The following is a 13,470-nucleotide window of genomic DNA, read 5'->3' as shown; positions in this document are numbered from 1 at the left end:
TTTCACACCAGTCAGAATGGCTGCGATCCAAAAGTCTACAAATAATAAATGCTGGAGAGGGTGTGGAGAAAAGGGAACCCTCTTACACTGTTGGTGGGAATGCAAACTAGTATAGCCACTATGGAGAACAGTGTGGAGATTCCTTAAAAAACTGGAAATAGAACTGCCTTATGATCCAGCAATCCCACTGCTGGGCATACACACTGAGGAAACCAGAAGGGAAAGAGACACGTGTACCCCAATGTTCATCGCAGCACTGTTTATAATAGCCAGGACATGGAAACAACCTAGATGTCCATCAGCAGATGAATGGATAAGAAAGCACTGGTACATATACACAATGGAGTATTACTCAGCCATTAAAAAGAATACATTTGAATCAGTTCTAATGAGGTGGATGAAACTGGAGCCTATTATACAGAGTGAAGTAAGCCAGAAGGACAAACACCAATACAGTATACTAACGCATATATATGGAATTTAGAAAGATGGTAACGATAACCCTGTATACGAGACAGCAAAAGAGACACTGATGTATAGAACAGTCTTTTGGACTCTGTGGGAGAGGGAGAGGGTGGGAAGATTTGGGAGAATGGCATTGAAACATGTGAAATGTCATGTATGAAACGAGATGCCAGTCCAGGTTCAATGCACGATGCTGGATGCTTGGGGCTGGTGCACTGGGACGACTCAGAGGGATGGTATGGAGAGGGAGGAGGGAGGAGGGTTTATTTTTAGAAATTTTTATTAGTAAAAAAATAAAAATAAAAAAATTTAAAAAAAGGAAAAAAAAAATAAAGTTCTATACTTAATAATTATCTGACAGTGCAACAAGAAATTCTCAAAGTGATTTTTAAATCATTTTATTGTGATTCACCCAAATAACTCCAATGACTGTCATTGGAGCATAATCTTTTCCTTAAAATCTTAATCTTGACTAGGAATATTGACTTTTTGTTTTTCTGTTTCTAGGGGAGTTGCAATCATGTTCACAAATCTGGGCATATCTAAGTAACAAGAACAGCAAAAATGTAAACCAGAAGGTTTTAAAGAGACAGTGTTCAGAATATAGTGACCATCTGCAGCCTGCTTCCCTGGTGACACAGAGGAGAGACCAGCATTTATCTTTTCCTTGAAACCATGTGCTATCTGAGCAGGAAGGAAGTGCCTGCTCGCCAGAGGTCAGAGCAGGATGGATGAGGTTTGAGGGGGAGTATTTACTGTAAGGTTGTCCTCACCCCCTGTATTCATGGCAGATGTTGTTATTTCTAGTAGACTTGATGGAAACTTGGGCAGGCCCAGGTCTGCCGTGGTACGTAAGGGACATTAACAGTAAGCCATGACCAGGCATAGATGTGTCTGTGTGCTGGGCCAGGACGCACAGCAGTAAGAAGTGTAGACCTTGACCAAGGAAATGAACCGGCGGCACCTTGGAGACATAAGTCTGAAGAGGGTCCCCTGCACAGGAAAGTTCTAGCGGTCATGTCATGAGTTAAAGTCAGAGGACCTAATGAGGTTTAGTGTGAGACAGAAAGGGATTAAAAGGGCCTGACAGATGCCTCTGAAACCCAAAGGGTAGTTGGTAAAAGTGGAAGAAGCATGTTTTCTGTGGACCTTTGAGGAATGGAACTCAGAACAGTGTGTAGAGATGGGGGAGACATGTTCCAGCCCAGTGTGAAGAAGGTGTTCCTATAGCTGGAGTGACCCTGTAGTGTAGTGGGGAGAGTGATGCCTGGAGACTTTCAGGAGGGGCAGCTGGAGGGGGCTTTTCACCCGGTGTGATCAGACTCAGAGAGACCTCTGCCACCTTCTGGGCTTGTGTGTCAGAAAGCTCTGCTTCAGTTCCCTCCTCCAGGATGGGTGGTCCATGGTGCGGCACCACAGCACCCTGTACCTTTACATCCATTTGTCAGCCGACAGCAGCAGAGTTGTTTCCTTTCCATACTTGTCTCTAAGCTGGAGATGGAGAAGCAGAATGCTGCTTGAATATCCCTGCCCCTTTCACCTGTCACTTTCTCCTAAAACAGGTGGCCTCTCCTTCCATGCCCTCTTTAACGTTTACCTTATGGACAGGGAGGCCTGGCGTACTGCGATTCATGGGGTCACAAAGAGTCAGACACGACTGAGCGACTGAACTGAACTGAACTGAAACCAAAAGCATAAAAGTGGCCCTTCTATGTGTTTCTTAAAGTGAAAGTGAAATTTGTTCAGTCGTGTCTGACTCTTTGCTACCCTATGGATTATACAGTCCATGGAATTCTACAGGCAAGAATGCTGGAGTGGGTAGCCTTTCCTTTCTCCAGGGGATCGTCCCAACCCAGGGATCGAACCCAGGTCTCCCACATTGCAGGTGGATTCTTTACCAGCTGAGCCAACAAAGGAAGCCCAAGAATACTGGAGTGGGTAGCCTATCCCTTCTCCAGCAGATCTTCCGCGTTGCAGGTGGATTCTCTACCAGCTGAGCTATCAGGGCAGCCCATGTGTTTCTTAATTTGTTCTAAAGTGTTGTCTGCTCTTACTCTGGATGTGAGGTTCAGTATGACCCCTTCATCTCACTTTTGGAGGCATTCTCTCTGTTCCTGTCTGTTCAAAGACAAATATGTATCCTTTAGAGCAGGGGTCCCCAACCTTTTTGGCACCAGGGACCAGTGTCATGGAAGACAGTTTTTTCACAGACTGGGGTGTGGGGATGATTTCAGGATGATTCAAGTACATTATATTTATTGTGCACTTTATTTCTAGTCTGCTGCCACCAGCCGATCTGACAGGAGATCCCAGTATGCAGCCCAGAGCATGGAAACCCCTTCTCTAGAAGCTTATGCAACTCCCAGCTGGGAGCCTGAAGTGGATCAGAGCAGGAGAGGGATGAGGTGTGGGGTAGCTGATACTCTGGTCTGAAAGTCTCTAAAATTCTGTTTACCCGCATGCAAGTCGATTTGGCAAAAGAGATTATTTCAGTAGAGACTCATCTTCATCAAATTAATGTATTTAAAAATTTTAGAGTTCCAATTTAAAAAGTAATTGATGTCTTCAGACATACGTATCTGGACAGGATCACTGCTGTGGTCACGTTTTAGCCTGATTTCTTAAGTGTTTTTTATCTGTGACATATATACTGGGTTGATGTTATTTTTCTAACATAAATTCAGAATTTATCTTCTTTTGTTGACTCCATGGGTCTTTTCCTCCCCGCAGGAATTGGAGGCCTTCAGGACTTCGTGCTGAAGTCAGCCACACTGTGTACCTCACCATCCTGCCCACCATTCATACCTCTCAACTTCGAAGCCACCCCTATTGTGAGGGTTGCTATTGAACCGAAACACCCAAGTAAGATGGCCTCGTTTTTAAAAGCATGTGATGTTCATTACATTTTTTAAATACATGCATTTAATGCTTGGTTTCTCCTGGTTTGTTTCAGTAGTAGACTGTCAATTTTCCTGGAGGTACATAACAGGGGTATATAACTCACAGAGCCATAAGACCATATAGACCACCACCATTTCCAGGGGGATCTAACCTCTCTCTTAGGAATCTGGCATCTTTAGGCACCTTTGCTATCCAGGGAGACTTTATCTTCTTTTTTATGGCAGAAACGGGGTCATCTCTGCATCCCCCAGAACCCTGGCACAGGGTCATGTCTCAGCAGAGCTCATGTTTTACGTGACTGGTTCTTTAGAATCTTATGCAAGACTGCTTGATTGAGAATTCACATCTGCTCCCCCGTGGGTGTGCTAGATCATCTGGCATTCCCTTTGTGTTTGGAAAGCACTCCCTGCCCCTTTCTGTCTGGCTGTGTGATAGCCACACACACCAGGCCCTATAGGATTAATAACTAATACTTAGTCTTCGGTTCCTACCATGTGCCTGGCCAATCCTCACTGACTCTTGTACTTTACTTCCTGTGACTGTCACTCACCCCCTGTTCCCCGTGACTCTGCTGCCAGCGTTCAGGGGTAGCCAGTGAAGTGTCTTCCAGACTGCTCTAGGGGAACCAGAGAGCAAACGTGTGATTTGCTCACAAACACAGATTTCTGTTGACGTGTGTAGTAGCTCACTGCCCCTGTATCTGTATATCCCCTCTCTCCTCAGAGCTGGGCCCTCAGAAAGCTTGTCTCTGCCCCAGGTTCTGAGACATATCCTAGCTACTGAGGATCCCAGAGACCCTTAACAGATAAGTATGATGGTACAGGGAAACCCAAATGAACTTTTTGGCCAGCCCAATCACTTGTGATTGTGGTTTATAATTCTGTTAGTTATCTAGGACTGCCTAACATGTTACTCCAAAATTTGGTGACTTGAGAGAACAGTAACTACTCCTATTATTCTTGGCAATTCTTCTGGTCAAGAGTTCTGGAAGGGTTCAGTTAGGGGGCCTTATGCAGTTGTAGTTGTGTGTAACCACAGGCCGCAGCCATCTGAAGGTGTACCTGGACTTGCAAGGTGGTTCACTCACAGGGTCTCACAAGTCGATGCTCACTGGGGACCTGGGTTCCTCCACAGGGACCTCTCCTCACAGCTGCTTGGTGATCCTGGAGTGCAGTGTGGTGACTGGCTTTCACCAGGAGTCCAGGACACTAAAGCAGAAGCCTTCTGTGATCTGCCTTAGGAGTCACATTCCAGTCTGCAGTGTTGTGTTGATCCGACGGGCCAGCCCGGTTCCCTGTGGGAGAGGACTGCACTGAGTGTGACTAGCAGAAGATGAGGGTGACTTGGGGCCATCTTAGAGTCTGCCTTCCACAATGAGGCTTCATTATTTTTTAAAACCTTACCATAACACTTTGTAAGATAGCTGCACAGATCTGTTTCTAGGCTCCATTTATTGTAGCCCTTAGTATTAGTGACTGTTATTACTGAAAAATGCACCTCACAAAGTTACACACAGTCCAATGGAAGACATGCGTTATTGGCTTTACTAAGTCATGATATCAGTTTTTACAGGGCCACTTACCCGTTACACAGATTTTGATGAAATGAAGATGGTGATTTTTTTTTTCTGACCTCAGTTTTTCTCATACTAATTAGAATACTGATTTTATAGTTTTATAGGTACTATATGGAAAGAGTTCTGTTACATTTCTACGTATATATACATTTGTAATATATTTTGGTGATTTACAAGTAATAATGGTAATTTATATCTGCTGAGAGTTTGAAGAATTGGTATGGATCAGCTTTGGGAGCCTTGATGATAAGTTTGTGACATGTGTCTCATGTTAGCTGTCTGTACAAATAAATTATTAGAAGATAGTTTTCTTCACATTGCTGTATTATTTGGAAAAACAGAGTAAACCATTGTTGTAAAAGTTCATCACATTATGCTTTTCCCTTCAGAATTTGTCATGAGTTTTCCCATGGATGCTGTCTTTAGATTATGTCAGTCCTTACCTTGTATTTAATCAGTATTTCATTTTGTTAATCTAGGTGAAATGCCTCAACTCGTCAAAGGAATGAAGCTGTTAAACCAAGCTGATCCTTGTGTCCAGGTTTTCATTCAGGAAACAGGAGAGCACGTTTTAGTCACAGCAGGGGAAGTCCACCTTCAGCGCTGCCTGGATGACTTGAAAGAAAGGTTAGGTGGCGACCGAGATGGAGCCCCAATCGGTGGGGTGTCTTAGTGTTTGCTAAGCCCCTTGAATGTATACTGTTGTTTGCTGTTGGAGAAAAATTGAGTGCCCTCAACTTAAACATGAATTGTTATTGTGTTATTGGACCATAGATTTACTTTTACTAATAGTATTCACTGCTCTGCTTGCATGATTTTGCATTTTTAGTGTAAGTCATAAAATATTTTCATAAATATGTATTTAAGCATATACACACACAGCATGTCGGGGCAACAAAACAAAATCATATTTTGTGAACTTAGACTGTAGTTAGGATAGACTTCCTTATTGATGTCATCTCTGCAGTAGAGACCTTCAGTAAATCTGCATATTTTTCTATCACAGTGATATGTAAGTGTCATAAAATAGGCATAACTATTCCCAAATAACTTTTTGTGAGTTGTGTTTTTCCTCTTTATTCCAAAGGTAATATATGTTTATTACAGCAATTAGGAAAATACAGAAGAATAAAAAGAATCATTCAGTTACCATGCAGAGATAATTATGACCATTACATTTGGATTGATAAATCCCTAGTCTGTTCTATGCATACTCAAATATCTACAGATATCTATATATACAGCTCTGATTATTTGGTTCAGATAAACTGCTAACTGCTAACAACTGCTAACTGCTAACAACTGCTAACTCAGAAGGTAGCATATTATATTGCTGGCATATTTTTTAGGCTTATAATCCATATTATCCTTAAAGTCTGTACCAATTTACACTGTAACTAGCAAAATGTACTTGGAAGTGTTCCTTTTCCCAAACTTTTGGCAGCCCTGTATATCATAATTTTTTATATTTTCATCAGTCTGGAAGACAAATGTTTGTTCATTGTTAATATACACTTTCTGTGCTTAGTTATGATACTGAAACATTTTTTAATGTATTTATTGATCATTTGTTTTTCTTTGATGAATGGCCCTGTAGTGGCCTTCTTTGCTTTTGTTTTTCAATTTTCTGGGACTTTAATAACCATGATCATTATAGTTAAATAATAATTGTAAGTAATCAACATAATTACCTACTAAATATTACATACCAGTCACTGTTAAAGTCTGCATGTCTCATTTAATTCTTAAAGCAACCTAGTAAAATTGGTGGTGGTGGTACTAGTAGTAGTAGTAGTAGTAGTAGGTACTATTGTAGTTCTGCTTTACTACTACTAATAATACAGCAGAATAAGAAGAGCTGCTTCTGCAGCACCACCTACTTGGGGTTTATATTCTGTATCTCTCTCTCTTTCTCTCTCTATATGTGTGTGTGTGTGATTTTATTTATATACTTAGTTTTGGCTGTGCTGGGTCTTCTTTGCTGTGCTCGGGCTTTCTCTAGTTGTGGCATCAGGGGCTCCTCTCTAGTTACGGCGCTCGGGTTTCTCATTGCCGTAGCTTCTCTTGTTGCAGAGCACAGGCTGTAGGTTGCCTGGGCTCAGTAGTTGTGGCGGACGGGCTTAGTTGCCGCAGGGGTTTAGTTCCCCAACCAGGGATCAAACCAGTGTCCCCTGCATTAGCAGGTAGATTCTTAACCACTGAACCACCAGGAAAGTCCTGCAGAGGGTTTATTTTATTCTATTTTTTAAATAATATTAAAATGTTATTTTTTGGAGTTTTTGAACTATTTTCTTTCTTTTTGCTACCAAATTAAAACCCAGTGTTAAGTAACCTTACATTTCTCAGGTCATTAACTTGCCTTTAAAAATAACACTTTTTGGTAATTAGAATTCTACTTCAAGTCAGCAATTACTTGGTGTTATCTCCTGAGGTAGAAGATAGTTATTTCCCATAGCTTGGCAGATCCACTCTCGTTTCTATTCTATCTATATGTAACACACAGTGGACAGATGTATCAAGAATATTCATAGCTTGATGTATGGCAGAAATGAAACCAATATTGTAAAGCAATTATCCTTCAATTAAAAAATAAATAAATTTTTGAAAGAATATTCATAGCAATAAAAATTTTAATAGGCAAAAGCTGAAAAAAACTTGAAATGGAGTTTTTTTGGAAAAAAAATTATGGAATTTTATATAATAATCTCAAGCTAACTATGCAGACATGGATGAATCTCATAGCATAATGTTGAGCAGAAGACAATTGAAAAAAATAAGTTTGATTCTATTTACATGAAGTCCAAGAAGCAGGCCAAACGGAACGTATGTAGTATAGGGGTTACATGTTTAGGTGATAAAAAATAATTTAAATGGATTACAGTGAAAATCAAGATAGAGGTCACATTTGTGGGGTTGGGAGAACACATGAGGGGGCCTTCTGAGGGTTAGTAATGTTTCTAACTTGAGTAGTGGTTTACATGAGTGTTCACATTGTGACAAGTCATAGATCAGTGGAGTTAGTTTTGCTCTGTGTACTATTCGATATGACTGTTAAAGTTTGCAGTTATACTTAGAATAAGAACATATAGAAAATTCTAAAGGTTGTTTTTTTTAAGACAGAACCTGCCTTCTAATATATAAGTCCTTTTGACTTTGACACACATGTTCAGGAATGCATTAGTACAGGTGTGGGAGACACGGGGGCTACCTGTGGTCTTTTGGCCAGCAAAACTGTCAGAGTTCTCGCCATCCACCTCTCAAGGCAGTAATGCTCAGATATGGCAGGAAGCCATGGAAGATTACTAATGTAGTCTCAGCCTCTGGCACTTGTTTTGAAACATTCACATGCTCTGCACTGCCAGGGTTTAAAGAACCTTTAGCTCTGAGACACTTTGTAGGTATGACAACCATACACACACCAACCTTTCCATGATGTGGAGTGATTCTAATTAATCTTACAAGTGATGACTGTGGGAGAATTCTTGGAAACCTTAGAAATTAGAAGGACTAATGAGACTTTTAGCCCTTTGGACCTTATAATACAAGGGAAATGGGAGTGTCATAGATGGACTCACTCACAGTTTCAGTAGCTGTGCAATCTGTTTTCTTGAGTGTTCTCAGTATATGAACTTATTTTCTCTAAATAATGATAATTTTTAAAACATTTTCCTATTTCTAAAATTTCTGAGTGCTTTTCTTTTTGAAAAACAAGGAATGGATATTAAATTTTACTGAATGCCATTTAGCATTTGTAAAGATGGTTGAATAGATTATTAGATCCTTTTAATGTGATATTTTTGCAGATGTCCTAATACAAATCAATTTGTATAACCTATAATAAAAACTACTTAGTATTGTAGTGAATTACTCCTTTAGTATGCTGTTTAATTGGATTTTTCGGGATAGCATAATGGCTAAACACATTGATTCTGAGGTCAGAACTAGACTTGAAACCCAGCTTACTTGTTCTGTAACTTTGGAGAAATTATTTGATCTTTCTTACTTGGTTTTCTCCTCTACAAAATGAGTATAGTAATACACCTACTAAGTAACACATGTAAACCATGTACCACAGCGCCTCGTACATAATAAGTGATTAGTGGGAAGAACACACACACACACACATATATATACACATCTTTTTTCATTGTTATTTTATCTTAAATTTTACATCTCAGGCTCCAGGTTCTTTAAACCCTGGCAGCGCAGAGCTTGTGAATGTTTCAAAACAAGTGCCGGTTCTTAGGTAAGATTGTGTCTGCCACCTTCATCCAGTGTCAGAGTAGTAATAAAGTGTCAGGTAGATACCCATCTTGTTGTATATTCTGCAACAATATATATAGCATTGGAATAAACTAATCCTTGAAAGTAAACATACTCACTGGCAACAAAATCTTCCTTGAAGGGAATATTTTTTCAGAACATTTTAATTTTCTTCCACATTTTATGATCTCTTTGGGTTCTGTATTCTAAAACCACTTGTGGTAACATGATTTTTAGAAAACCATTTATTGAATTTTCAAATTTATCAAAAAGTATAAAATCAGATAAACCAAATACCTGTCCTATACCCACAAAATGTAGAAAGCAAAAACAAACTTAGAATCAAAAGTAAGCATTTTAAAACGTTTTACTTTCAGTGTTTAATTTCCTTATTGAATCACAGTTCCCAGGGAAAAAGCGTTATTCCAGAATCCAGAGGTATCTTATAGTATATATGTGTACATACATATGCGCTTATGCATGTACATATATATGTACATTTATACATATATCCATCCACATTGCCAATGGTAGACCAGACCAAAGCCTTAGTATTACCTGGGAATGAGGTAGACAGAAAATAAGAGAAAAAGAAAGATTGCCTGGTTTTATCATCATCAGACTCAAACCGTGCCAGTTTCCAGAATCTGCCCTTGGTGAACTTACAGCTCATCTGAAAGAAAGTGCAGTGTGAAACTAAACTTGATGGCACGTGAGAAAAGCGGCTTTCTGAACCTGATGCCACACTGAGGGTCAAGACTTCTGTGGTCCAATACAGTGGCCAGATATTAAAGTTGGATAAGATTGAAAATTCAGTCCCTCCGTCACACTAGCCACATTTCAGATGTTCAGCAGCCATGTGTGGCTATTTAAATGTAATTAAAATGAAATAAAAATAAAACTTGATTTCCCTAGTTATACTAGCTGCATTTCAAGGGCTCGGTAATCACAGTACAGGTATGGAACATTCGCATCATTGCAGAAGCTCTTTAGGACAGAGCCGCTCTAAACAAGCTCCTTGACCTTTTTGGCCTCACCATGAGCCTCATCAAAGCCAAGTACACTGTCAGGATTGGAGAGGATATCCTGATGTTCTGTGAATTTTTTTTTCCGCTCTATTATTAAGTTTTCATCATTGAGCTTTCCTTATCCAGATTCTTCAACTGGCAGATATTATTTTAAAGAATTAATATGTCAATCTTATTAAAACATTTATTCTCCACTCAAAACAGTTTTATCTAAATACATGATTTATTTGTTTTGAGAATGAGTGAACAAAGCAGTGAGATTCTGGTATATGCAAGGAACTCCCTGAAGATTTCTTCCCACTACAGGTAGTCTTTTCAATCTGAAATGAAAGCGGTTTTTGAATTCTGATAGATTGTAAATCACCAATATTTCCTAGTGAAATAATTTTTATATATCTGCATTTTTGCAGAATATTCATTATGTAATGTTGCTCCATGGAAGTTCTGATGCCATTTTGATGATAACCTTGTGTTATTCCTCTCAACTTTGTAGGTTTGCAAAGATTGAAATCAGTGTATCTGAACCCATCATTCCATTCAGAGAAACAATCACAAAACCCCCGAAAGTTGACATGGTCAATGAAGAAATCGGCAAACAACAGAAAGTTGCGGTCATCCACCAAACAAAGGAGGATCAGAGCAAAATCCCTGAAGGAATCCAGGTTGACTCCGATGGGCTCATCACCATGACGACTCCCAACAAACTTGCCACACTCAGCGTCCGAGCCCTGCCGCTCCCAGAGGAGGTGACTCAGATTCTAGAAGAAAGCAGTGACCTGATTCGTTCTATGGAGCAGTTAACGTCCTCTCTAAACGAGGGCAAAAATAATCCTCAGATGATCCATCAGAAGACCCAAGAGAAAATCTGGGAATTCAAAGGAAAGCTCGAGCACCACCTCACCGGGAGGAAGTGGAGGAACACGGTGGACCAAATCTGGTCATTTGGCCCAAGAAAATGTGGGCCCAACATACTAGTAAATAAAAGTGAGGATTTTCAGAATTCAGTGTGGACAGGCCTCGATGGCAAAGCTTCAAAAGAAGCCAATCGGTACCGAGACCTGGGCAACAGCATTGTGAGCGGCTTCCAGCTAGCCACCCTCTCTGGCCCCATGTGCGAGGAGCCACTCATGGGTGTGTGTTTTGTCTTGGAAAAATGGGACCTGAGCAAGTTTGAAGAACAGACAGCAAGTAATAAACAGAATCAAGAACCGGGTGATCTGGCGAAGGAGAGACAGGGGGAAGGTGACACCCGCTCAGGTGGAGATGAACAGCAGGAGCTGCAAGACTATGGCTCTGAGCCCTTTGAGAAGAGGGCTTCCCAGAGAGGAGAGTCTCCACTCACTGACTGCTACGGGCCCTTTTCAGGACAGCTCATAGCCACCATGAAGGAAGCCTGTCGCTACGCACTGCAAGTGAAGCCACAGCGACTGATGGCAGCGATGTACACATGCGATATCATGGCCACCAGCGATGTTCTCGGTAAGGCGGGAGAGGGAAAGACAGATGCCCTGAGTAGTAGTGACCTCTTGTAGATTAGAAAACCAAACGCATTTAATATGTTTTCACAGAAGCTACATTGTTATCTGATTTATCAAGGAACTAAGATCTTAGCCACCTCCCGTGGGCCATCCTGCATGCATTAGCACACAGCCCCAAACTCAGGCTCTTAGTCCCTCGAGGTAGGCCACGATGGGGTGAGGCAAGAAGGACCCTGGAGAGAATATTGGAGACTCTGCGAGCCAAAGGAAAGGGTAGCTCACAATTGAGGGGCCCAAGAGGAGCCAATACCATCCTTGTCACAGCTACTGCGTTCTCAGTTTTATCAAGGTGTGGGGCTCCAGCCACGTAGGATTCCTGCATCTTTTACCAACAGGAAAGCCAATTGGACTAGGAAATGGCAACCCACTCCAGCATTCTTGCCTGGAAAATTCTGTGTACAGAGGAGCCTGGTGGGCTATAGTCCCTGGGGTCACAAAAAGTCAGACATAACTGAGTGACTGAGCACATGGCACAAGATCTTAGAATAGGATTTCCCAGGTGGCTCAGTGATAAAGAATCCTCTTGTCAATGCAGGAGATGTAGGTTTGATCCCTGGCTTGGGAAGATGCTCTAGAGAAGGAAACAGCATCCTGCTCCAGTATTCTTAACCTGGAGAATCCCAGGGACAAAGGAGCCTAGCAGGCTACAGTCCATGGATTCACAAAGATACAGACATGCCCAAGCGACTAGACAACAGCAAGATCTTGGAAAGCCAGAGGCCTTAAATGTAAAATAAAAATCTTGGGGGCAAGGAAGTGGAAGTTGAACAACTAAGGATATTTTATTCTGCAAAAGTAGAAAGACTCATTTCTGTAATGAAAGATCTGGTAAATGAGGTTTAAACTGCTCATATACCATTACCATTCAAACCTGTGCAGTAGTTTTGCACAAGGGAATCGCCATATCAGTCTGGGTAAGCAAAGTTGTGACAGCTATCAAAGAGTCAGACAACACTCTTGTGCCCCTAACACAAAGGGCCTCTGTGAATTCTGGGTCTCTCCTGAGGAGACTTGAGGACTTTATCCACTACTAACATTATACCAAATGCTGCTCCTGATTTTTCTCTTTGGGAGAAGAATGTTTAAGATCTCTTCAGGAGATGTTGAGCCTAGGACTCAGTATCTATTTTGACTTTTGAAAGATTTGACTTCACTGAGACATATTTTTTTCACCTCTGAAAAAGGAAGGTAATATAACTCATTGGAAGTTGTGGAGAGTAACATGAGAACACAGATACGGGCCCCAGAACCAGGCCTGGCACCCAGTAATTCTCTTACCCCCTGAGATCATGGAGCTGCTTTGCAGTGAGGAGGGCAGACGGAGGATCCTGCACTGGTTGAGCGAGTGGACCAAACTGCTGGATTTTCTCTAGCTTTGAGGTCCTTTGAGTCAGTATGTGCCTACTCTGCATTCCTTTTAATTTGATTCTTTTGCTAATTAATTGCTAAAAGCATAAATCTAAGTTGTTGCGGTTTTTCTCCTCCCCCAAAAGAAATTTAGACTTGGATCACAGTAAAGTTCCTGTGAAAGGAATTGAGCACCCATAGCAGCATTTCAAAAACGGTTGAGCTAAACAAAGGCACAGAGATTTGGTTACCCTTGGATGGCTTAAAGTCGGTACGTGCCAGGTGTCAGATCTCAATATGGCCTGGAACATGCAGTGTTTCTCAGCCTACCTTGAGTATGGCATCCTGTTAA

At 41.1% G+C, this 13,470-nt stretch overlaps 1 protein-coding gene across 3 annotated transcripts in view; it reads left to right on the top strand.

Annotated features, from left to right (window-relative positions):
- EFTUD1 (elongation factor Tu GTP binding domain containing 1) overlaps window positions 1–13,470 on the top strand; it is a 118,340-nt gene that overhangs the window by 87,262 nt on the left and 17,608 nt on the right. For all 3 annotated transcript variants that reach the window (XM_010830867.1, XM_010830856.1, XM_010830876.1), the window contains exons 16-18: window positions 3,196–3,327; window positions 5,422–5,569; window positions 10,727–11,712. In XM_010830867.1, the coding sequence (XP_010829169.1) occupies window positions 3,196–3,327; window positions 5,422–5,569; window positions 10,727–11,712 (1,266 nt within the window). The remainder of the gene's footprint in view (window positions 1–3,195; window positions 3,328–5,421; window positions 5,570–10,726; window positions 11,713–13,470) is intronic.

Source organism: Bison bison, unplaced genomic scaffold, assembly GCF_000754665.1.
Source record: "Bison bison bison isolate TAMUID 2011002044 unplaced genomic scaffold, Bison_UMD1.0 scf7180017859304, whole genome shotgun sequence".
Taxonomy (NCBI): domain Eukaryota; kingdom Metazoa; phylum Chordata; class Mammalia; order Artiodactyla; family Bovidae; genus Bison; species Bison bison.
The sequence above is the reverse complement of the archived record's forward strand: the minus strand, read 5'-3'. Positions and strand labels throughout refer to the sequence as shown.